A 25,372-nucleotide genomic window follows, 5' to 3' on the forward strand; every position below is an offset into this window, starting at 1 on the left:
TTTTTCTTTATTTACTGATCAGAAGAACATATTACTAATCCGCAGAGCTTCCTGGGAATTAAAGTGATTGCCACGGTGATCACAGCTCACAGAGATTAGAGTTAATTATTGATCTCTCATCTGGAGAGAGTCGTTCAGCTCAGCTTGAAGGAGCCAGTAAAGGCCTCGTTAAAACCTTCATCAGGGTGAACATACTCGTGCAATATTGCTTAAATGTTCAAACACAGATGTCAGTGAAAGAAATGTACTGTAAATAAAGTGAGCAATGGAAACAAAATGTAATTTCCATCTGCATGAGGTGAAACTTAGTTGCCTTTTAGAAAATATCTCTGATCTGTCACAGTGTAAATGAACAGAATACTGCTGTGGTAGGTCGAGGGGATTTCCAATAAGAATTCTCCATAGTAATCTGTTCACCAAAAATGCAATTTGTTGTTTGGCCTTTTGATTTGACTGAGGGCCTCGTACAATACAATTACAAGGTCTCTCTCAATCTCGCTTGCCCAGGATCACCCAAGGACACCTGGGACTTACTCAAACAAGCTGCCCCCCAGCTGCGAAGAACATAATTGCTTTCTTCAACAGTAGGGCTTCAACCTCCAAACACTCGGCGGATCTGAATGCCCTTCCGGGTAAAGACAAAGTCATCTGTGCCCATTTCCCCTTGTGGCCAATGGGGCGTATGGCTTAAGGCATTATCTGCCCTCTCAGTCACACTACTATGTGTACTACTATGTGTACTAGGCTTCATATATTCAGTAACTGAAAATGTGGTAGTCTGGCTTTCTATTTTAGCATTTTGCCATTGCCTGTAAACAGATGTGTACATCTCTGTTGTTGTGTGTATGTGGTTATGCCTAGGCTCGTGTTATTGCCGTCACCCTTCATGCCTCCATTGAGTGTCAGTTGAGTGATGAACTTCAGCAGGGACGTGACGCGACAGACCAGTTGTTATACATATGTGATAGAGGATGAGGATCCAGCCCTGTCAAGGCTAAATGTATTTAAGGTGAGTAAACAAATAAAAATGTATATAGAATGAAATTATGTTATATAGTAAGTGGACAAATGGATGAAAAAATCAACAAATATGATGCCATAAAGGTCTACAATATAGCATTTCAAGACACGGTTCATGTCTTACAATATAAGTAATATATGTTTTTTATATAACCTCCCATCAGCAATCCTAACCTTGTATAATCTCAAATAAAGTCATTGTGAAGAGCTGAATAGAGACCGAATGGCAACTCAAGTGTTTCGTAATAATGTTATGCAAGTTGCAGTATTTAGGTTGGCCTAACAATCGAAGAAATAGGCATTATGTCATTCTTGAATCATTGCAACAGAAACAAGACACTGAAAGCTGTTAATTCATATTAGCATCAATAAGTGTGAATTCTCATTATCGTGTAATCTGTGGTGAAATCAGAGACAGACTAATGGAAAGTCTACATGGATAACAGGCTCTTCTCTTATCTTCACTCTCCTTGTAATATTATTGTATTACATTCTACATTACTGTCTAGTTGGCTGAGAAGGGTGAGCTGGCTCTCCTGGAGAACCTGGTGAAGAAGAGCCCAGAGGTCCTGAGTGAGAAAGATGAATGTGGAGCTAGTCCCCTTCATCACGCCGCCGCAGGGGACCACATCAACCTCATCCAATTCATCACCACTGTCATAGACTCACAGGGTAAGCATGCATCTGTCATCTATCAGAAGTTGCACTCCAGCACAGGTAAAATATGTATTGTGAGTCCCCATCATTCTTTAAGTTAACATATAAAGCAGTATGTTTGATAGTTACATGACAGATTACTGTGCCAGGTAAGAGTTGGATTGACGCGTGTGCGTGTGTCTGTGTGTGTGTGTGTGTGTGTGTGTGTGTGTGTGTGTGTGTGTGTGCGCTCATTCAGATCTGAACAGCTGTGATGACCAGGGCAATGTGCCCCTACACTGGGCAGTGGAGAGGAACAAGGCAGAGAGCTGCAGGGCTCTTCTAGACCTGGGGGCCAACCCCAACATCCTCAACATGGTCCTCATGTCCCCTCTGCACCTGGCTGTCAGCCACGGATACAACGACCTGGTGGAGGTGAGGAAGCCAAAAGTGCCTGGCTGACATACGTAACAATTTATATGAAGTGGGTGTACTCCACTGATTTCATCTTTTCTCATTGATAACAAGGTCATTTTAAGATAAGAAAAATGCATGTTACATTTAAACAACTTTGTGCATGTATTTTGATGACATGGAAGTGTTTTTGTAATATACAATATTTACAACATAATATGAAACTAATATAAGAACATAAAAAATATATACATTATTAAAGTGTCCAGTTTTGGAGGAATGAGTAAATTATTCACAGTACAACATATATTGAGGTTTGGGGGGAGGTTATCGCATTTTGTTTTTGTCAGTGGGATGGTTTAAAGAAAAAAACATATAACATTAGAGGGGTGGCTTTTTATGAAATAAAATAAAATCCCACCCCAAGAATTTCCATACAGTCCATAATGTAGTGGAGTTTTTGGTTTGTGGTTTCAGACAATCACATTTTCCCATTACATATTTTATAAGATAGCCACAGCACTCTAAACTATTTACGTATGTGAAAAAACCTGACTCAACCTGACTCTACTTGGAAAGACCTTGTCCTGTTGTCCCCACAGCATGTGGCTGCTGTCCACAAACTGACACAGCTGTGGTACAGTAGGGTGGAAGATAAAGGCATATAGTTATGTTATGTTATATCTCTGCCCACTGCAGCTGCTGCTGTCATACAGTGCTACAGACTGCAATCTACAGGGAGACCTTGGGAACACCCCTGTGATGCTTGCCTGCTCCATCAATAACTGTGAGGCTCTCAGCACATTGGTATGTGATGTACGAGTGATGCATTCAGACTCATATTATTCGTTCTTCCTGTAACACCCAGTAAAAGATAATTGTCCATCTGCACAGAACCGATTGTGTAGCTGTTCTTTATGTTGACTGCCAGCCCTCTGCAGCATTGTCTCTAACAAAGAATTGTCTCTTGTTTGTCTTTCACTACATCTATTCTCTGTCTATCTGTCAAAGTTAAAGCATGGAGCACGGCTCTGCCAACAGAACAAGCTCGGCCATTTCCCCATACATGCAGCCGCCTTCTCAGGGGCAAAGAAAGCCATGGAAGTAATCATGATGGCCGGTATGACAAAAAGATTCATTGGTCATCAAAATGTTTAAGTGCTGACAATAATGAAAAAGTTGTTACAAGGCCAAACAGCACATTAAACTGATAGAAAAGACGAGAGTTCACCTTAGGCCCAAGAGACGTTCAGCTGAATGTGCTACTTTGTACAGGCCAGATGCCATACACGGACTCTGGGGGGTCTGCTTGACAAGTCTTGGGTTGTTGGAAAAAGTCTGAGCACAAAATGTTTATCTTACTTGGAATGCTCAGCAAGGGAAATAATGGGTATTCACGTTATTGTGCTGTTTGTAAATGTAGACAGACAGTCCACCATGAATGGACACAGTTAGTCATAATTTCCTTCCACTAAAACAAAAGAAGAAAAGTCAAAAATGTCAATACTCAGTTTAGCGGTGATAATAACTAATAAGATTATAACAACAAGCAGGAACTAAGAAACCTTAATTGTGAGCCTTGTATGTATTCAGTGCATCATTCACAATTGAAATCATTGATTTAATTATCTGCTGGCAGGAGAGAAGTTAGGCCACCAAGCTGATTTCCACATCAACTATTTGGACAAGTCCAAGAGCAGTCCTCTCCATCTCGCTGTACGTGGCGGGAATATTGAAGCCATCAGCCTTTGTATTGCTACTGGAGCCAAAGTTGACCAGCAACAGGTATTGACATAACAACAACAAATGCCATGTAACATTTAGCATGTTTTTCATAAGCATTTGATTTGACTGTCAAGAAGGGAAGTCATTCATTTGGATGTCAACACTTTTGATAGCACCGTGCATCGAAGAGTTATATTAACATCTGGGAGCTGCAGATTGCACTGCTTTCCATCTGTCCACCACATGCTTTTTGCCAGATTTGCATTGTGTTTTTAATCTAGATCTCGTTTGCCTACACCTGTAAAGCCTTTCTCTGGAAAAACGTCTGTGTACTATTAGAACATCTCAGTCTTATCACGCTCATCTGGGAGTGATCCTTATGTTTAGCTCCGGGGTAGTGGCCAGAACTACAGCAGGAATATGGAGTACAGTAATAGCTTCGGTTGGCTAAATTGATACAAATTACCTCCTCTTACAGTGTGGAGCTGAGTGGAGCGATCACATGCCTTCTCCTGCCAGTCCTAGTTATCTCATTAAAGACTTGTGTTACAGCCCACAGTGTTCAGCCAGTAGGTCTGGGAGATACTTTGCTAATGTTACACTGGGGAAGTGTACAATATGTATGTGTGTAAGTGAGTACATGCATACTAATTCTTAAGTGTGTTTTTCACGTTCTGCTCTGTCTACCTCAGTAAGTCCCAATGTCTCTGTACTGAGCAGACATAATTGTGTTTGCAGAGCTGGTGAATATTCATTATAGTTATTCATAATTCATCACTCATAATGAAACCTTGTTTGTTGCTGTCCAGAATGACAGGTCCACACCGCTTCATTTGGCCTGCACCCAGGGTGCCACTGAGGTAGTCAAACTGATGCTGTCATCCTTTGACCAAGTGGAAGACATCATCAACCTAACTGATGGGGCGTGTCAGACCCCTCTACACAGGTGGGCTTAACATTGCCAGCCGTTTGCACATTGGACTTGGTTAAAGATTTATTTTGATGATGTTTTTTATAAGACAGTGACATGGAATAGTCAGACATGTTGGGAAATATAACAAGTGCTTTCCTGTGGACCACTAAGTCTGGAGACTTTTCATTATTGCGATGTTGCCAAGCAACTTTTTTTTGTACATAACCAACAAGAAATAACTTGTTGATCAGTTAGCTTTAGAAGTGATATTGTGATTTTGTTACCTTTGGTCCGAGCCAGGCTGTTCCCTCTGTCTGTAGTCTTTATGGTAAGCTAAACTAACCAGCTAATGACATATTTGGTGAGACTTGATCAGTTAAATTATTCATAGATGAGCCCCTTTACGTTTATTTAGATGTGTAATATTCGTCGAAACTACATTAACTGCCTGCTCATGCTGTGTACAGATCAGTCCTACATAATATCAACACTATAACACCATGACAAACAAGAGGAACACAGATATGAAACCCTTGGGTATGGCCGATTGACTAATAAGCTTTATTTGGGGACAATAATAATTATATGAATTTTATTATAAAGATGTGCTTCCCTCATTGATTTATCTATCTAAGCTATTTTCGTGTTGGCACAGACAGCAGCAGACTGACACCTAATACAAGGACAGGGTAAGGGGGATAGATCTTTGTGAGAATGTCTGCAGAACTGGGAATAAGCTCTTACAGTGGGTCATTGACGTAACACTTTAGACACAAGGAAAATCGGTTTTTTACATCATCCTCTGACAATGCAGAATTAGAATTAAAGTTATCCTTATTTGACAAATGACAATAGGCCTATTGATATAACCTTGACTCACAAAGCCACGTGTTGTGTGGCTGGTTTACAACAATTGTGTTTACTTTTCCAGGGCTACGATATTTGACCACACAGACTTGGCAGAGTACCTAATTTCATTGGTAAATAAAGCGCGCACACACACACAAACACATCCAACAGCTGTTACGCACAGGATATTCCCAACAATAACATCAGTGACTGCATTTTTATTAATTTTCTAATCTCCTGCCTTGCATCCAAGAAATTGCAGTGAAGACAGCTAAACGGCATCTCTAGCTTTTTTTTCCTTTTTTTAAAGTAGTTTAAATTAAAGGGGACATCAAAAGCTTGTCCAATCTTTTCTGAGAGCTGTCTTTACTGCTCCTTGGGTTCTATTTAATGGTTGGGTCATTCTGCCATCATACTTTATTTGCAATTTCAAACACACCTCTTGAAAAATGTTACAGTTGCTACCCATTGCTTGTAGGCCATCTGTTGCACTTCATAGACTGTTTTAAGAGAACTGTTGTTTCCAGGAAAAAGCTGGGGTCCAAGTGTATATCCTGTCAACTCATTCTGTAAGCAATCACTGCAAATAGAAGAAAAAACGTGCACACACTGAGCGTGTTTGTCTTTGAAATCATGTCAGAGTCTACAGTAATTGACTTCACTTGGTACCAAAGACCAGCTATGGCTTTAAGATTTTGGCTTCTAGTTTGATTTTTTTAAATGTTAAAAAACAACAACTAACAAATCAAGCCATGACAGAGATGACTCTTATTAAATTAGTTAAGTTTATTATTAGGCAAGTAATTGACAACTTGTTTAGCCCTGCCGCCCTCTTAGTTACTGTCGTTATGGCTGCCAAGCTTAGATTAGCTCTAGCTAGCAAGCTCACAAAGCTAATGTTAGCTGCATGAATTGTTTTAAAACACTGTCTGGTTAACTTTTCAATGTTTCCAGCTAGCTTGTTTTAAAATAAGATTTTTTTAGAAGAGTCTTACAGTAAATACGGCTACATACATGAAATGTTTCAACATGGTGCTTAAGCTGAATGTCAAAAGCATTGAGTTAGCATCCTATTCAGCTGATAATTCATGTAGAAGAAAAGAAGATAACAGCATTAGTCTTTTATTACAAGTATAGTTGTATTACAAGCTAGAGTTGTAGTCCCATTGACTGTCCTATAGACTGTAATATTATAAGTATGACAAGAAAAAACATACGTTTTGTTGTAACTTTGCCTGTGTGGCTGCTTATCTGAATCTTACCTTACGTTAGCTAGGGTTGCCAGAGTGTAAACTTCCCTAAATCGAACTAGTTTTGAGCAAGAGCTGCAAATGTTACAATTAACTTCTGTCTATATTCTATTTATCTGTTAATAGATGTGCTAGTCAGGAATGGGGTTTTTCTATTTTTTTTTCTTTGGAATCTGCAACTAAGGAAACTGATATGGTCAATGCTTGATAAGAATATGCTCCCTTACTTTGGGAGTTACACCTGGTTGCTGCTAGGTGTAGCAAGCTAGTTTGCCGGACTCTGTTAACCTGTTAAAAGGCTTAGCAAAGTCTAACTTACGTTAGAAAAGACAAACTTTTCTTTGCTCTTGTATTTTTCCCGTGCCTTGTTATGACTGCTAAGCTTAAAAATCTTCAGAAATCTAAAATGTATGTTAATTTCATTTCATTATGTGTAAACTGTGAATAGCCTATGCCAGAATACACATCTCACATCTCTCAATGCAAACTCCACACCGGTTCAAAAAACTTGTGAAATGCTAATTCTCCCATGGTCTTTTATTTGGAGTAATTACTCCAATGCATGTTCAAAGTAATGTGGTAAGTAATAAGGTGATTTTAAGGTTTAAGAACATTCTCTCCTTAGGGTGCAGACCTCAACAGCATTGATTGTAAAGGAAACTCTCCCTTGCTGCTGGCTGCAAGTTGTGGAGCATGGAAAACTGTCACTCTGCTGCTGTCAAAAGGTGAGCTTATGTACTGTACTTAACCACCAGCAAGGCTCACATCATTGGTAAAATGCCTAACAAGGCATCTTGTGCACACTTATGTTTATGTCTTTTAGGGGCTAATGTAAACGTGAGAGACAGAAGGGGTTGTAACTTCCTTCACCTGACCATTCTTCAGCCCAAGGGTCTGAAAAACCTCCCAGAAGACCTACTGCAGGTTGGCTTCCCTCAATCAATGCAGCTTGTTTGTGACATCAAGTGCACTGTATGCTGCTTAAACAAAGATGTCATTAAGATTGGAATTTAATTACTGCAATGTCCTTGAACAATTTGCCTTGAGCCTGCATTCAAGGTGGCTGATGAAGTTCATTATACTCTCACTAAGCCAGATGATCCTTTAAAACATTGTAAGCTTTACCTAAAGCTACAATGAAGCCTTCAAAATGAGCCAGAGAGGAAAGCTGAAAATGTACACTTATAGTTCTTTACAGACAGTGTATAAATAGGGATCTCTCTGTATCTGTGTCTACATATTATTACACTACACTATTTTTTGTATAATCTAATTTTATGTGTGTGTGTGTGTGTGTGTTTGTGTGTGTGTGTGTGTGTGTGTGTGTGTGTGTAACTGCAGCAATGATATGTGCCCTTAGATCTTCATAAATGCTGCCGCACACCTAAGTTTTTTTGTGCTTTGTTTAACAAGGATATTAACATACATAATAATGTATGATTAGATTAATGTTTTTATAATGTGTCTAACTTTAGAGTGGTGCAGTGAAGGCACTGCTGAGCTGTGAGGATAATGAGGGCTGCACCCCACTCCACTACGCTTGCAGACTGGGTATCCATGACTCAGTGAAGAACATGCTGGGCCTCTCGGGGCAGGTCGGCCTCTCATGCAAGTCGAAGGACAAGAAGTCTGCCTTGCACTTTGCTGCTCAGTGAGTTCGATTGGTCCCCGAGAGTATGACTTTCCATAACATCAAACTAAGCAGTACTAATTTGACCGGATTTCACTCAAAGTGGCTCCAAATTTGCAAATTTGATCAAAGAAGTGCCAAAAATGTCATTGCCTTTGACATTGACCTTTTGTTAGATGCAGTTTACATACTCTTTTTTTTTTTGCATTGTTTCTATTCAGTTAAATTAAAGCTACAGTACAACATTCAATTAGCAGAAATTCTGCACAGTCTGGAGCAATTACTTTTATTACGTAGGAATAGCTTTTTACTACAGCCACACATCTTCCTTGTCCTAAAACCCCAGTAGTCACTCTGTAACAAGTGTTATGTATTGATCAATGATAGCACAAGAGTATAAAACATTCATCAAAAATGGCTCTTCAGAGGACTTTGACTTACGATCTTCCTAAAGCCAATACTTTTATCACTGTAATTGAACAATGGTGGTCAGATGAAAAATGAACAATGTGCTTTCATTTAAAACTGTCTCCTCACTGCTCAGTTGTTTTAATCAATTTCTGTGCTCAAAAGCCTTTCGATGATTAATTGCCATGACATGCGTACAGTATTATACAGTGACAAAAATTAACTGTCACAGGGATAGAATTCAAATAGCAAGGCATTTGTAAAGAAATGTCATTAGTGGTGTGAAATGAGTGGACATTTAACATTATTATTGATTTTTTGATATCTTGGTCACCTATTTCATTAGAGCTAAAACGCAAATGAAGGCCATGCTATGATATCATTCTTTACCTATTATGGACACCTCATTCGCTTTCGCCACCAGTCCCACTGCACCGACACAAAGTGCTGCTGACCTTCTTAAAAGGTTCAGAGACAAAGAAAGATCATACTGTTGCTAGCCAATATGTCACTTTTGTTTACGTTCTCTCGCAGACCACAGCACATTAGCAGCATCAGTCATTAACATGTCCAAACAGGTTTACATTTTTTTCCCCATATTTTACCTAAAGGTTGATGCCCTGTAACAGCAATCTTAAAGTGTCTTTGAGCAAACACGCAACCGCTAAGATGAACTGGGCTGTAACTGCCCTGGACCTCTGTGCTGTGGGCCTCGCACAGAAAGCATTTTTATTTCAGAGATCAACAGATCATAGCAGTGAAAACCTACTACTTTGCCCTGTCTCTCTCTTCTTTAAGGTATGGGCGCTTAAATACATGTAAGCGATTACTGGAGACCATTACAGACTCTCGTCTGCTAAATGAAGGTGACGAGCGAGGCCTGACACCGCTGCATTTGGCTTCAAAAGAGGGGCACACCAAGGTGGTACAGCTGTTGCTGCGCAAAGGAGCTCTCTTTCACTGGTAGGGTTGCAACAGCATTAGATTCTCATGGTACGATCAACATCTAAGAATATTAGTAGTATAACAGTGAAGCAAATAGAAGTAGCAGTAGTAGTAGTAGTATGAGTTACAATGACCCTTAAAGGAATGACAAGAGGTTTTTCTTCCTATTGAAAATAAGTTCTTTTCAATACCATAGATAAGCAAATGTACATAGTATGTTAACCGTCAATTTTTATACCACAGTATACAGTGAAACCAGTATATCGCTGCTATCCTCTTCACAGGTAAACACGTGCAGCCAGAGGAAAACATGCACAAAGATGATAAAGTACACGTAGCGTAAATGCGAAAGCATGGTGTACTATGCTTTCTACAGTTCAGCTATCCATACAAACTTTCAGTTAACAATTCCAGTTATTTAGTTTGGCATGTCTTGTTCATAGCAATTTCAAAAGTCAAATCTCCAGCAACAGTATAAAGAACAGGACTGTTGTCAATAAGTTTGTTGCTGGATCTTCAACCTCTTCAGATAATTTATTTTCTCAGGCAAAGTTGTGGCAGAAATTCTTACTCTGCTTCTTGTTTACAGTGATTACAAGGGTTGGACGTGTCTACACCATGCTGCATCTGCAGGATACACACAAACTATGGACATTCTCCTGTCAGCCAATCTCAAGTTGCTGGATAAAACAGATGAGGATGGGGTATGCATTTATATCATTGATTATATCGTTGATTTGGATATAGCTGAACAGCTATATCCAAATCAGTAATTCATTTTCCACTTATTTGTGATGACAATATTTAGGCTTATATATATAGTTATAATTTAGTTTATAGTTTTATAGTTTATATTTATCCAGTTGTTTTCCAAACATCACCTTACTAATGACTAGAAGTACCAGTGAATATATCAGAAATCACTGTTCTATGACAAATGCAAAGTACTGTCTTCTGTTTTGTGCCAGAACTCTGCACTCCACATCGCAGCAAGAGAAGGACATGTGGCTGTGGTCAGGCTCCTGCTGGCTCAGGGTGCAGCGCTCACCTTAAACAAGAACGACACGTCATTCCTCCATGAAGCTCTGCAAAATGGGAGAAAAGATGTTGTCAATAATGTAATTGACAGTCACAGGTTTGTTAATGATACAATACAAGTGTCTGTTTTGATGAGAAAAAGTAAAAGGCTACGCTCAAAACTGCTTTTATACTAAGAGTGTTTTATGTGCTGCATTTTTCTTTCAGATTATTTCTGAGATCTACCACTGGGCAGCACCAAAGTTCAAATTGTTTAAACTCCACACATTGTTGTGAATTTAAGAATCATTTGGGTTTTTCTTCTTCCAGATCTGCTGAGGCTTTGAGCCTGTATACACCCGGTTCTGGCCAGCGAAGTCCCATACTAGACATGATTGAGTTTCTGCCCGAGACCTACAAGGTTTGCCTTTGGCAAAGAAAAAAGAAGTCCTCATAACTTGTCTCTTTCTGCAGTTTGCTGTTCTAGTTGAGCATTTTTTGTAAGAACATGAAAAGCCCTTGGTTTCCCTGTCACAGTGTTTTTCTACTTTCTTCCACAGCACCTGTTGGACCGCTGTGTGAGGGAATCTGATGATGATCACAACTGTCCTGACTATCATGTAACCTACAAGTTGCACAATAAAAACATCACAACAACCCATATTGTATAAAGTATATGCCAGGCAAAAAAAACATGGAGAAACATTTGTTCATGTTTTGTAGATTGAATACAATTTCTCGTGGCTCCAAGCTCCCCTTGAATCGAGGAAGGTAACTGACAAGACCTTGAGGGTTCAGCCACTAGCTGCACTCAATGTAAGCAACTTTTACTCTTTCTCAAATACAGTGTTGGTGCAGCTGAATCCAAATAATCTACTTCCCCCTGAGTGATAAGTACTAAAGTTCTGTTAAAGTCACGCATCGCCCTCTGATGAGGCTCTGTAGGCACTCACCTTCATGTATCCACAGGCTCACATCTTGCATATACAGGCTCACATATAGGCTCATCCTTAAAGGGTCAGCCAGTTCATCCGTAAGGGATTGGGTAGCGGACCTGTAGTTCGAATGAGACAGTGGTAATGGACAATTCCGCTTCCAACCTGTAGGTGGAAAAGTGCTGTGGGGTTGCTTTAAGTGGAGCGGTTAATGTCGGAAACCAAAAGTGATGCCTAGTTTGGTGGGAAACAGACAAACAAATCTGGCTGGGGTGCTATGAATCGACTTGATAAAGGGCGAGGGCTAGTGCCCGCTGCAGACTGTGGTTCAGTCTTTCTCCTCAACCCAGATGACAAGCCAGATGGGAAGAAGCTGCAGGGTCAGGCTGCTGCTCTCCCCATGTTATAGCTACCCTGTGTTGGTTATACATGTTTATGAAGAAGCTGGAAAGCAAGGAAATGGTGGTCAACACATGTACATCATGCATTGCTGTTGACTTTCAGCAGTGGATGTATGAGGGGAACTAGAGGCAGAGCCCCAATGCCAACTTCTCATTTACAGATTGCTAGTGACAGGTGATTTGGTTTTCTTCCAGCTCGGGGTGTAAGCAATTAACCTACCAAAAGCTCTATTGTGCAATATTGAATATTCTCATTTCGTAATGAATTCAAAACGGGTGCAGAACAATCTTTTACATATACGCTTTGGTGACTGGCAAAGTCTAACAGGATTCTGTCAGGTCATTGAACTAAATGTCACTTCTGTCAATGCACAATGGCATTGTAATATTTTGTGTAATACAAAATAAAAAACTCATGTAACACCAGATGTGAAAAAACACTTGCTAATGTCATCTTACATTATGCCTAAGGTAGATCAATCATAGCAATAATAATCAATAACCCTTTTTTAATTCTTTCAGGCTTTAGCTATCAATGCTGTTTTTTTTCTCCATTAAAAGCAAGCTTACCCTTTCTGCAGGCAATGGTGAAGTACAACCGCATTGAACTACTCAACCACCCTGTCTGCAAAAAGTACCTAGCAATGAAGTGGTGAGATTTTGTGATTTAACCCTCAGAGAGCGACATTTCTCACTCCGATATTTTGAGCCTACTGACTAAATTGTGAGCATTATTTACCTTGGATTTCATTATTCCAGTTGTAAAGCCTTCTTTGTTTTAATCCACAGGTTTGCATATGGGAGCACAGCTCATGTGCTCAACATGTTTATGTACCTGATGGGTCTGCTGCCCCTCACTCACCTGATAGTGACTCTGAGGCCCACTCTGAACACCACTGACACGGGCGAGCACATTATTATGATGGTGCCCACATCTTTCATACAGGTTACTAATGGCCATGATGTTGGCATATTTTATTTTCCAAAATGTATCAGCATTTGTCATTGTGATGTAATCTCTCTAGATAACTTAAATCTCACTATCCTTAATTTTTCAGCAAAGTCTGTTCTTGTCCTTCTGTATGGTGATGGTCTTGGTCATGAACTTCTACTGCATAGTGAAGGAATTGGTGCAGATATCACAACAGGTACAGTTACACAAGCTCACATGATGCATCTGCTCATAAATCTGTTCAGCACCAGGCCTGCGGAGGCACACTAGCAATCGGGTGTGATGGATGAGCACGATTACTGAATGACCACATCCAGAATGTCACCACCACACTTCACCGTCCTCATTTTTGATTCTAACTATAAGAAACACTTCCACACTGCACGTTCAGTGTTATACAGCTAAAGTCTTGTTTGCATGGTTGTTTAAGTGAAATATTGTGCACATGCAGAACAAGGTTGTTGGTCTGTCTGATTGTTTTATATTTTTGTTGATTTTTCTTTCCTTGCCATACAAGCGCTGGAATTACTTCAAGGACTATTCCAACCAGAGTGACTGGTTTTCAGCAGTCCTCTCTCTTCTGTTCATCATTCCCACCATGCTCAATGTAGAGGGTTCTTTACAATGGCAAGCAGGGGCGTTGGCAGTTTTAAGCTCCTGGATTGGATTTCTCCTTTATCTCCAAAGGTTTTTTTTGCACTGACTTTATAATGCCATTTCAACATAAGGTTTTTTTGATGATGTAGAGAGGCCACTGACTTTTATAATCTCTTGTTTCTCCAGGTTTGAAGGCGTAGGCATCTACGTTGTGATGTTTTGGGAGATCATGAGGACACTGGTCCGTATTGTGATGCTGTTCGTGTACCTGATGTTAGCATTCAGTTTGGCATTTCATGCTCTAATGCTCAACCAGGTAGGAGAAGAAAACGAATAAGTGTATTTCCCAAAATGTTAAACTAATGTTTTAAACTGATGTTGGTCTTAGACAACAATGCCAAGTAAGCATCTTCCGCAGAGTATGAATATCACAAGCAAATATTATGGTGATTAGGCCAGTAAATATCCTAAGAGTTTGAGCGACTGACATCCCCATCTTTATGCCACACTGTAACGGGATAAACACATTTTTTAGACATGTTTTGACATGCACTGTTTGTGTTTGGCACACACTTATTGGATGCTCTGTGCTGCATTATACATTACTGTTATTATAATTGTTAAAGAAAAGATTTGGGGCATTTGGACATCAATATTAAGCTAATGCATGTTTTTATTATAATGGATTGTTTGACACCTTTTTTGTTAACTATGACAGATAAAGCTGGTATTCTTTTTTACCCTTAGAAAGAATTTGAAACCGTGCCGCTCTCAGTGATACAAACCTTTGTGATGATGGTCGGGGAACTCAACTACCAAAACAACTTCCTGGACACTTATCTGAAGAATGAGCTTCCTTTTGGTATCCTGACGTACATCATTTTTGTGAACTTTGTTCTGCTCATGCCAATACTGCTGGTGAACCTGATGGTAAGTATGCTCTGACAGCCTGTCCTTTTGCATCAGCTCCTCATGGACATCTACTTATCACATAAAAGCTACTAAATAACATGGTTCTCATTTGTTGTTGGCTGTGTTGTAGATCGGTTTAGCAGTTGGAGATATTGCCGAAGTACAAAGAAATGCTGCCCTAAAAAGAATAGGCATGCAGGTATGTACTGTATGTGTGGACATAGCTTGTATTTTCCTGCTTGTTCTGTGCTTGCCCATTCTGCCATGGACAAATAACCACATCCACAGTAGATGAGGCTCTGGTATCTTGTCCTTGAGGCCTTTTTACAAGTTGACTTAGAACATGTTTAATAAAATGAGATTTCAATATAAGCACAGCCTGCTCAACAAAGGCAACATTATTGCATGAATAGGCTGAAGTGACTTAAGAATGTGAGTAGTTACACTGGTTTAGCTTACTGTAAGAATGTGTAACCTTGTCAAACTGCTCTTCAAAGTTGCATCTCTGACTGACTATGAATTTCTGGCTGCAGATTGAGCTCCACACCGCTCTGGAAGACAAGCTGCCTTATTGGTTTATGAAACGAGTGGACAAACCCTCCCTCACCATTTATCCCAATCGATACTGCTCCAGGGTATGCTTAAAAAACAGACAATGTACAACAGGGGTCATCAACTGCATTTTTCTATGGGATATGGATATAGGATATAGGATTTTTCTAAGTGGACACTGTGGGGCCTAGACTTTATGTATGAGTGTGAACGGACAATAATGATTGAACTAGATAGGCTACTAAATACTAAAATGGTCTCCGATCTCAGCCAAGGAGGCAGTTCACTGAGGAGTGATGGTCTAAATCTGTGTAAAAGGAAACGTCATTGTAGTGGATACGCTCTAAGAATGGCACGCTCAAAGAACCTGCACTGTTATCCCTTATTAGTTGACTTCACTTACTGGTGAACTGGTCAAGTTGTAGTAACACAGAGCAGTATGTTGGTAGTAGACAAATCAAGTTTACATTCGTAGTCATTACTAAAAATCATTAGTAGACATTTCTACTAACGACTTTCTGAAGTCATGTTGTCTGAAATAAGCATGTTAAGTTCATGCTTTAGTACATAACTTCTTGATATTAATGAACGCCTGTTACATTCAAGCCATCACGCTGCGCAATCACGGAAGGCTTGTATCATGTGGATGCACCGACAGTGCAGTTTAGTTGTCATTACTTAGAATTCGTCATGGGGGAGACAGAAAATAGAAACTATTGCTTTACACGTGCAAAGAAACGTAAACATAAAACACAAGGGCACTTACCACTGCCAAAGAAATAAATTGTTCGCATAAATATTTGTTAAATTCCTTTATGTCAGTATGACTTTAGGAATAATGTATTCAATGCATTTGTTCCAAAACAGCAATTGTTTTAGGGGTAACTTCCAAATATTAAGATAAAAGAGACCTCCAGTTGATGATCGCTGCTGTATAACATATTGATTTATCTTTGTAATTTATATCAGTTCCTTTTTTTAATCTTATCCACTTTTTGTTGACAGAACTATATAAAGCAATTATTCACAGGTGAAGAGGAGACCAATGATGCCTGGAATCGTCTGCAGGTCAAATCACAGAGCTGCACTGTGTTAGAGAACGAGCTCAAAAAGCAGAAGCTCAGGTAAAGCACTCATGGGTACACAACATGAGAATCACATGAGAATCAGCTTCCTATTCCTGGAATAATAAAACTCTACTTGCTATTGAGATTATGGAATTCTTTGTCATAATCAAAAGGAACTACCATAAGTAATGCAACAACTAAATCAAGCCATTTACAGTAATAGTAGTTTTTGATGCATGAGTGGCTCCTAGTGGTTACAAAAAATAAAGACTGTGACCACTTACTATTCCTGTCTATTGTAAACACATGAAACCACTCAGCACTGTTACCCTCAAAAAACGGATTATAAATCTACTCAAGTGTTGGGGAAGACTATCTTTGCGAGAACCAAACTAATGTTTTCCTCCTCAGGCTGAAAGAGGTGTCAAGCATGATGGAGAAGCAACACAACCTCCTGAAGCTCATCATCCAGAAGATGGAGATCTCCTCAGAGGCGGACGAGTACGACGGCCCTGTGAACATCCGAGGCAACATGTGGCCGAGTTTAACTCAGGTTAAACCAAAAGGAATTAGCGTGTCGCGTTGGGTCCCACTGCTGAAGGCCATCGAGTCAAAAAAAAAGTGAAGAGGATAAGACAAATAAAACATCTTAACACCCAGCAGGAACAACCATACAATTGACACAGTGAATTATCCCTACATTGTTATTTATTGTAGCTTTGAATTGAATCATTATGTGACTACTGCACAATGCAATTCATTATATTAAGATTTACCACTCATATCCACTTATTGTATATTGCAACAGTTCATTTAATTACTTGTTCTGTTGTTTGGTTTGATATTGATACTGTGCATGATATTACAGTACTGTATTCTAAATGTTTACCTTGTAGGCTATAACACTAAGTTACACTCATGAGACACTGATATACAAATGTTTGAAGTTTTTTTTTGTGGTGTGCATACAGTATTGCCATACTTCTTATAAGCACATGAATATTGATTGCATGTTACTGTAATTTCAACAACAAAAAATTATCTATACCAATATACCATTTTAGTAGAAACATATAGATAATAGATAAATAGATAGATTCATTCATTCATTTCTAGTTGGATTTAGGGATAACATTCCTCAATTGGATTTTTGGATTGTGACTGGATTTCTGGACTCTTTTTAGTATTGTTTGACAATTTCTGGGATGGGCATTAATGCATGACAAAATAATAAAATAAAAAAATACTTCCAAAACTTCACAATGGTTGATGGATTATTGTCTTTGATTTGTGCACTGCCTTCTTCACTGGTGTCACACACCAGCTTAATGCTTCAGTGGGGATCATGGGAATCATTGGATGGTTGGAAGAGAAACAGACAGAGGACTCTGACGTCATGAGCTTGCACCTGTCCCTCGGCTTCTCCAGCACAGGGCCCCGATACAGGTCAAGACCCCTAAGTGTCTCTGCGGATAGACGAATGTTCCCCTTTAACTCAAGTTTTAAGTGATATTTATTACTGTTGGCCCTGAATTTAATTATTCCCAGGGCAAATACAATGACCATGTAACCATTCATTTCACTGATGTTTTTGACAATATTTTCTGCTTCAAGATGAGGAACTACATCTGCAGAATGACTAATGACACACTTGTTGGTTTTTTCCAACCTCACAGTCAATGAAGCAGTAGGTTGAGATATGTGTCACATAGCTAACACCTTTGTTGTATTATGACAGCTAATCAAATGAGGAGTAAATTCAACAGCAAAATCCCTTAGTTTGCACCTTCAAGTGTGTCAGGCAGACGGACGGGCGCAGTGACAGGGGATGAGATGGCAGCTTGCCTGAAGCTCTGACTGTCTCAGCAGCTCAAGTGGAACTTAATATCTCAACCTCATGACACATCCAAGGATAAGTTAAGTATCCCTCCAAGGTCCAGCTGATGTCAGATCTTCTTGTGAAAAGTGCATGAAAGAGCAAGATTGTGGTATGAATGGGAATGTGTCCTTGGATTAGGGAGCATTCTTTGTCCGTCAAAAAGGGAAATTTGAGTAGCGGAACACAGCAGAACACTTAGAAATCACAGTGACTTGCATTTTGACACTGAAAAATGTGAATGGAGCATCATTATAAAGAGATAACAAACAAGTGCAACAAGCCTCTAAAGACAGAATATAACTGTTTAATAAAGGGAGATTTGAGCCTGCATGTTGGGATAATTTACACACCATCATGGGAACTGTAAGAGTACAGTGCTGCATTCAGCAGCCCAGTGCAGAGTACAGTAGTTTAGTGATCCTGGCATGGCCAAATCAAGCATGCATCTCAGCTGCAGTTAGGTTGTTCTTGGCAGACTTGCTATTGTCATAAAAAAATCTAAATTTCACACATTATGCGAAGTAATAGCTGACAGGGACCTGGGATTTTCTGGGAATATCTTGAGAAAGTAAAGGGGTTCCTGTTAGTACCCAGAGGTTTCCATTTACTCAGATAAATTGTGCTCTCACACCTCCACGCTCCGTCCAAAGCTTGACTTGCATTTTTGAATACAGTATGAAATGTACTAACTGCATTTTACTTTTTGATGTTTGCAAATCTCACAGATTACAACAGATATTCTGTCTGAAATGTGGAGTTTGGTAAAAGAAATACTTCTTTTCCAGAAACATGTCATGTATTATCACTGCAAAAACGTTCTACAATCTTGTAGCCTCAGAGGCACAAAGCAATCAATCTTCTCTTTCCCCTCTTTTCTTGATCTCCATCAACACTAAAGTGCTACCCTGTCTGATCTCTAAAGGTGGATGCTCGTGCAAAAATTTGGAGGATACAAAACAAATGCAAAAATAGCCAAGATGCACGGTCAAACAAAATGTTAACAGTACTATGGGAATGAAGATGGGGCCTCCTCAGCTCTGCCACACCCTTGTCATGCCAACGCTCCAGATGTCATGGGAACCGATAACAGCTGGGGCTGGTGCACGCAGGCTGCGTGTGAAAGGCTGCTCCATCTGCAGAAACCCAATCCCTCTGTGAAACCAGCAAAGGATTAGACACTTTTGATAAGGTCCTCAAGACATTTCTATTACCAAAACACATCTGTAGAACTGACAAAGTTAGGAAATGTTTAATACCATCTTATTTCCAAATTGTTGCAAAGGGTTCAGTGTATAATTATCATCGAAGTCATGCCACCTCTAATGCAACATAGATGGATTATCTCTGTTGGGTAAAATCAATCATCTGACATCCTTAGAGTCATTTTGCAGTTTTATTTAACCTCCCCCTTATTTGACCAATAATGAGAAATTCATTTACAGGGTTTGATGTTGTTAGCAGGCTGCAGATGAGCAACTTATTTATTAAACAGTATACACAAGGAGACATAGTTTTGGTCTTACTGAGGTCATGGTAGTGTGGAGAAAAAGGGGAGGAGAAAAAAAACGCTGTACTGATGCCAAGTCCAGGACACTTAAATTAGAGGGGTAGCTAAGCAAGGAGGCATGTTTCAGTTATAGAGAGAGCTGCAGTTTTCAGACTTGACCTCAAGCAGTTGGCATTATAGCTTTGTCAGGTGGTGAACATAAGTCTCAGGGTTACCAAATGGGAATATAAAAGTCTACATAGTTTGCTGACGTCCAACCTCGTGTCGTTTACTCAAATCTGTGCTGAGCTGAGAATCCACATTTTCATTCACTGCTGTCCCCAAAGTGCCAATCCGCCTCCAAGGCACAGGTGGAGCAGCCATGTCCACTGGCTCTGTTGCAAGTGATGCTGAGGACTATGAGACATGCCGCAGGAAGGCCGTCGCCTCTGTGGACAAGAGCGCCCGGAAGATTACCTGCTATAATCCCAATCGGTATTCAGATGAGGAGTTGGAGGAAGACGGTGTAGAGGAGACGATCAAGCATGAGCGCAAACTCTCCAAAGCGCACCAGAAGGAAGCGCGGCAGTTGCAGAGGAACGCGGCCAACGCCAGGGAGAGGGCGCGGATGAGAGTGCTGAGCAAAGCGTTCTCCAGACTAAAAACCAGCCTGCCCTGGGTACCAGCTGACACCAAACTGTCCAAATTGGACACGCTTCGACTCGCCTCGAGCTACATCTCCCACCTGAGGCAGCTTCTGCAGGATGACCGGTTCGGGAACAGTTTTGCGCACCCAGTCAACCTGGTATGAAGACATAACTTGTTGAGCTACTAAAACAAGTTTTAAAGTTTAATTATCCGGGTGTACTTTTATGAAATAACATCAACAAATTGAAAATACTTTAATTTCATTCAAATTGCATACTGACCTCACAATGCAATGTGTTGGATGTGTTTCTTTACTGCTAAATCCTGCTGTCTTTTGCTTTAACAGACCTGGCCATTTATGATGACAGGCCGACCAGAGGACAGCCAAGGCGTCACTGTAAGACTGTGCGGGGCAACAGCATAGGACTATCTTCTTCAAACACCAGCTTTGGTTCTTGTAGAGCCTGCAGACATTATGAAAAACCTCCTGGCCAGTGTCCATCTTTGGAAAACTGTCAACACTTGTCCAAAACAATGACTTGGAACTCCACTGAGGATTGTGTATTTCAGAGCATGTCAGCTAGGACAATAGACACTCTAAGCTTGTTGAGATATAGTTTTTTTGTGTGTGCATGTTTATTAGTATGGTATGTTTACACTGTGTGTAAGTTCATATCTCATGGTTTTAAACTCTGGATTTGGCTTTTACAAACTTCAGTCTCACAACTTGCTTTGTCATTGTATTGAATTCTAAACAGTGTTACAGATATTTTGGTTGATCACGAAACATTATTGTTACAGTGTACAGATCTGCCTGTAGGTAGTAGCAGTTTTCCATATTCACTCATCTGCATAGATTGACAGGTCCTAGAATGCATTTCACAAAATCCCCTCACAACTCAAAGTCTGTTTTGCTGCTTTGACTGTATTGCCATCACCAAGCTGAAATGTACTGTAGGATCCTTCTATATCGTAGGTCTACAGTATTTATTGTTTTTGCGATATGTTTGTCCTTTGATATTTTTGTATTTCAGATAAAATGTGATTAATAATGGTTGTCTTCACTTCTTGTGTTAAATTCAAATCAAAAATCAAAACAATTTCCCCAGTGATTTAGCTTTTTTACTTCATTTATTAAGACTGACTTGAAATGTAAACAAATCCCTGAATTTTGAGAGTGTAAATATCTGTGGGGATTGCAGCAGCTACATTCTGTGAAAAGCGGATGCAAAAATGTTTGATATTTGGGCCATTTACACACGGAACCAAACACCAAGTGTGCAATTTGGAAACTGTTTACAGATCAATATTTAATCAGAAAACAGTTTGTAATAATCAAACAACACATAAAACACTTATTCACAAAACAATGACGATATGTTACATTAATTCACTTACTGTAGACCTATTACAATACTTTTACACATATTTTCTTCATTTTTTTTAGCTGAAGAATACACACCATCATAACTGCTACATGTGTGAATCCCTTAAATATCATAAAAGGTATAAATTAGGGACACAAAACAAATCTCATGAAGTATTCAAATCATCTATTTGTATTGTGGTCCCAACTCTTATCTTTCAGCAGGACTCTGGAAATCTGGAGCCATGTCATCAGACGGAATGCAGTTGTTCATATTTCAGTCAAAACAAAACAAAATTCACAAAGCACTGGTCAAAAGTTCAGATAGAAGAACACCCCCGCCTTAACACATACATACACAGCCAAACTTGCACATCACACGTGCATAAACATCCACACCAAGCAGACAGAGCATAATGTATGACAGTGATCTCTTGATCTTCGAGTCCTTTTATTTAGTTAAACCCCAAGATGATGTGAGTACAGATGGATAGAAATCCAGGGTCTGGTGGGACAGACTGACAAAGGGCTTGGGGTGAAAAAAGAGAGGAGAAAGAGGAAGGGTTTTCATCAGGTTCGTGGAGAGTCGCAGCTGTTGGCGTGTTGGGGAGTTTCCCAGAACTCTGAACTGCTCTCCTGGGAGAAAGCAGCCACTCTGCTGGAGCAGGAGCGCTAATGAGCTGCCTTCTCACACTCAGTCGGCCTCCGTTCTTGCACCACTTCAAATGTGGCACAGAAGGAAAGCAACTTGTAAATGCCCAATGTGCATCTTGACTGCGCTGAAAATGAGGTGCCATTAATCAAAACATGGCATGTCAACCGAATGATGATGTTTGGGCCTGGCTTACGTGCAATGAGCTGATCTCTCAGAGTGAAATCTGGGAAATAATGCAACAGATGTGTGCCAATTTATGTCCAAAGCTGGCTGGAGCAACAAAGACACTGCTGCTAAGATGACATGTGTTGCTGCAGCAGTTTTTCATGAAGCTCATGCCAGTCTGTAATGTTACACGAGTGGCATCTAGTGGTAAGGAATGTGAACAGCAAACCCATGGTAATCACATGCTTGACAACAATGGGCAGTGGCACCACTGGAGTAACATGTGCAAAACTCTGACTAGCCTACAGTCTGCACAGCAGTACTTCACCTGGACCAAACTCTAGTTGGTTTTTCATTGCCTGATCACAGTTTTCAAAACTCTTCAGACTTATCCCATGGCTTCAACCCCAACCTGCACAACACTGTGGCTTTACAGCACTTTGTTTATATCCTTACACACTGCTGTCAAAACTGTTAACACGATGTCAGTTTGGTGCCTATCAAACACTGCTGATTGAAATACTTTCTTGTTTTAGACTTGTTAGTGAACACATACTGTATATACAATATGTAGGAAAGGCTCAAAAAGCCTTTCTTGGAAACAAAGAAACACCACATAAGAGTGGAACAGTTGTACATTATACCGTTTGAGAGAAACAGTGAACAGGTAAAAGAGCAAAGATACCCATGTGTCCAGGTAAGATGCCTGATGTTACATACACAGTCGTGACAATGTGTCAAGAGTTTGTGTTGCTTGGAATGAGTGCAGGCGATGTGAAATTCTTCGCTCAGGTGACTATTACAGACTGAGTTTTGCACATGTGGCAGGAGTTCTGCCCGCTGTCATTTAGCAATTGAAAAAAAACTCAGTCAAAGTCAAATTACACTTTTAAGACTTTAACTGCTTTATGATTTCTCTTTAAATCTCTTTTTTCGTGACATGAGTGCAACAATATGATTGTCCTGTCATATTTCCAGATTTTGACACTAACTGCTAGAACATTTCATAAAACAAGCAAACGAACGAGCTGAATAATCTTACACTACGTGGCAGAATTTGCACTCAAAAAAATAAGTGTTCTGGTTCAAATAGATGACAGCATGACTAGTATGAGAAACTAAAGGAGGAGACATCAGAGGGCATTTTCACTTTTCAGAGAAAAACGGTTGAGGTTTACAACAAGACAAGGACAATCAGAGGATTTGTTTGTAGAAAGAAAATTAAAGACAAGTAAAAGCAGGTGCGTGATTTTGAACTGCTGAAGTGTTGAACTAATGCAATAGCATTTCTTCTTTTCTAGCTGTAAGCAGGTTTAATGAAACGCAATGGTTAACCCTCCTGTTGACTTCGGGGTCAAATTTGACCCATTTTCAAAAATAGTTCCATGTCAGAAATTACCAAAAATGAACATGGGTGGTTCCATTTGATGCTCTTCTCAAGTAAAATGAAGGCTCAGTACAATACTTTCATTAAATCCAAGGTGTTTTATTCCATTCTGTAGCAAGTTCCTCCTTTTCAAACTCATAAATTAGGTTTAGTGTCCATGAATTCCAAGAATAAGTATAAAACCCAAATGGGGAAAAGGGGGGGGGGAGCGTCAAATGTAAAAGTGACAAAAATGTCAGAAAAAGGGTGAAAAATGTGGAAAAAAACATTGAAAAAAGCTACACAGGAGAAAAAAAAACGTAAAAAAGAAGAAAAAAAATAATGTGACGATAAGCTGAAAAAAAACGTTATCAATGAAGCGCAAGATGTTGAAAAAAGTTGAAAAATGTGGACAACACAAGGCTTAAATACAAGCATGAGCTGGCATGTGTCCACTTAAGGACACAGGATTACAATGTGTGGCCTCTCGCATGCCACTTTTTCTTTCCAGCAGAGGTCAGTACATCTTCACAATGGTCAACTGATAAGACATGTACTGTTGCATTGCTCTGTGCAGTATATTGGGACTAGGATGCCTGAGCATTAAATTGGTTTTCCTCATTTGTTTTTCCATACATGGACACTAACTGGATACTAAACAAATACATGTCCTTTTGCTACTTGTGTGCTTTGCTCACAGTAACATTGTCTGGTTTAATTTGCATAATCAATGTTTTTTTTCTCTTTTTTAACCGTTCAGATATTAATTCAATTCATGCAGAACACATTGCTTTGATGTAAAATTGCATCGTCAGCCATCAAGGCTTGTTTTGGTACAACTGAAATATTTCCAGAGAATTTCCATGAACAGGAAGGAACTGTAGGTCCAAAGCCAACATCGGGGGGTTCAGCAAGGCTGCCTTTGTAGCTGCCCCAAAGGCACTAACTTTAGGCCTTACAATCTCCAGGAATCCAGCCTTGACGCTTTGAGCTTTCCAAACCCACTTTCAGCGTGTTTGTTATTCCATATCCAGTCACTCAATACCACTAATGAGAAAAGGGATATGTAAATCCTGAACTATTTCAATCCCATTTGCCCAACATATACACTTCCTCATGGGGAGATTAGTTCCTCTGCTACGTCCAGGCTTTGTTTAGAAAAAACATTCTTTCCAGGTATGAACATTTTGACCCCTTAAACTGAACTGTCATCCTAAAACATAAATGTAAGAATACAGTTGTTCTATTGGTTTTCTACAAATTGGCATAATTATAATTATTGTAGCGGGATTGCAGTGCAACATGGATGTGGATGTAGTTTTTGGATAACCAGCGCTCAGTTTTACCTAACATCTCCAGGAATGTGCTCATGAACCGGGGAACCAGAAGACCTGAGGATACTTACAACACATCCAAAGCTGGACTTGGACTGAAGGACATGATGGGGGAAAGTGTTTGTTTTGCTGAAGGTTAAATTATACCGACACATCGTGTGTGTAGGTATTTCCTTTTATTCTTTCGAGCTCACACATTGTTCTGTGAATGTTACAATTTCTACAGAATCAAGTATTTTAACCTCTTGGT

The 25,372-nt window shown here is 39.7% G+C and overlaps 2 protein-coding genes across 2 annotated transcripts; both read left to right on the forward strand.

Annotated features, from left to right (window-relative positions):
• Nucleotides 1-482: 482 nt before the first annotated feature.
• trpa1b (transient receptor potential cation channel, subfamily A, member 1b) lies at nt 483-17,435 on the forward strand. Its single transcript, XM_034862571.1, has 28 exons — nt 483-632; nt 862-1,009; nt 1,530-1,692; nt 1,916-2,091; nt 2,770-2,877; nt 3,082-3,190; nt 3,710-3,855; nt 4,605-4,741; nt 5,640-5,688; nt 7,433-7,532; nt 7,631-7,731; nt 8,283-8,458; nt 9,644-9,808; nt 10,380-10,494; nt 10,759-10,925; nt 11,138-11,228; nt 11,368-11,427; nt 11,531-11,623; nt 12,725-12,795; nt 12,933-13,089; nt 13,202-13,291; nt 13,613-13,782; nt 13,879-14,008; nt 14,440-14,622; nt 14,735-14,803; nt 15,138-15,239; nt 16,162-16,280; nt 16,635-17,435. Exons 2-28 carry the CDS (start codon nt 914-916, stop codon nt 16,846-16,848), a joined length of 3,357 nt encoding a protein of 1,118 aa, XP_034718462.1. The 5' UTR covers nt 483-632; nt 862-913; the 3' UTR covers nt 16,849-17,435.
• A 2,159-nt stretch (nt 17,436-19,594) lies between these two features.
• On the forward strand, nt 19,595-21,212 carry LOC117938138 (musculin). The gene is made up of 2 exons (XM_034862572.1): nt 19,595-20,393; nt 20,583-21,212. The coding sequence occupies exons 1-2, from the start codon at nt 19,971-19,973 to the stop codon at nt 20,658-20,660; spliced, it is 501 nt and encodes a 166-aa protein (XP_034718463.1). The 5' UTR covers nt 19,595-19,970; the 3' UTR covers nt 20,661-21,212.
• Nucleotides 21,213-25,372: the final 4,160 nt, after the last annotated feature.

This window comes from Etheostoma cragini, chromosome 22 (genome assembly GCF_013103735.1).
Source record: "Etheostoma cragini isolate CJK2018 chromosome 22, CSU_Ecrag_1.0, whole genome shotgun sequence".
Taxonomy (NCBI): domain Eukaryota; kingdom Metazoa; phylum Chordata; class Actinopteri; order Perciformes; family Percidae; genus Etheostoma; species Etheostoma cragini.

Bases quoted from the DNA above. Each gene is read 5' to 3' on its own strand.
- trpa1b (XM_034862571.1), top strand. From the start codon at position 914: ATGAACTTCAGCAGGGACGTGACGCGACAGACCAGTTGTTATACATAT. The intron at 4,742-5,639 runs GTGGGCTTAACA...TTACTTTTCCAG, and splicing joins TGTCAGACCCCTCTACACAG to GGCTACGATATTTGACCACA. The intron at 14,009-14,439 runs GTAGGAGAAGAA...TTTTACCCTTAG, and splicing joins ATGCTCTAATGCTCAACCAG to AAAGAATTTGAAACCGTGCC.
- LOC117938138 (XM_034862572.1), top strand. From the start codon at position 19,971: ATGTCCACTGGCTCTGTTGCAAGTGATGCTGAGGACTATGAGACATGC. The intron at 20,394-20,582 runs GTATGAAGACAT...TTGCTTTAACAG, and splicing joins TTGCGCACCCAGTCAACCTG to ACCTGGCCATTTATGATGAC.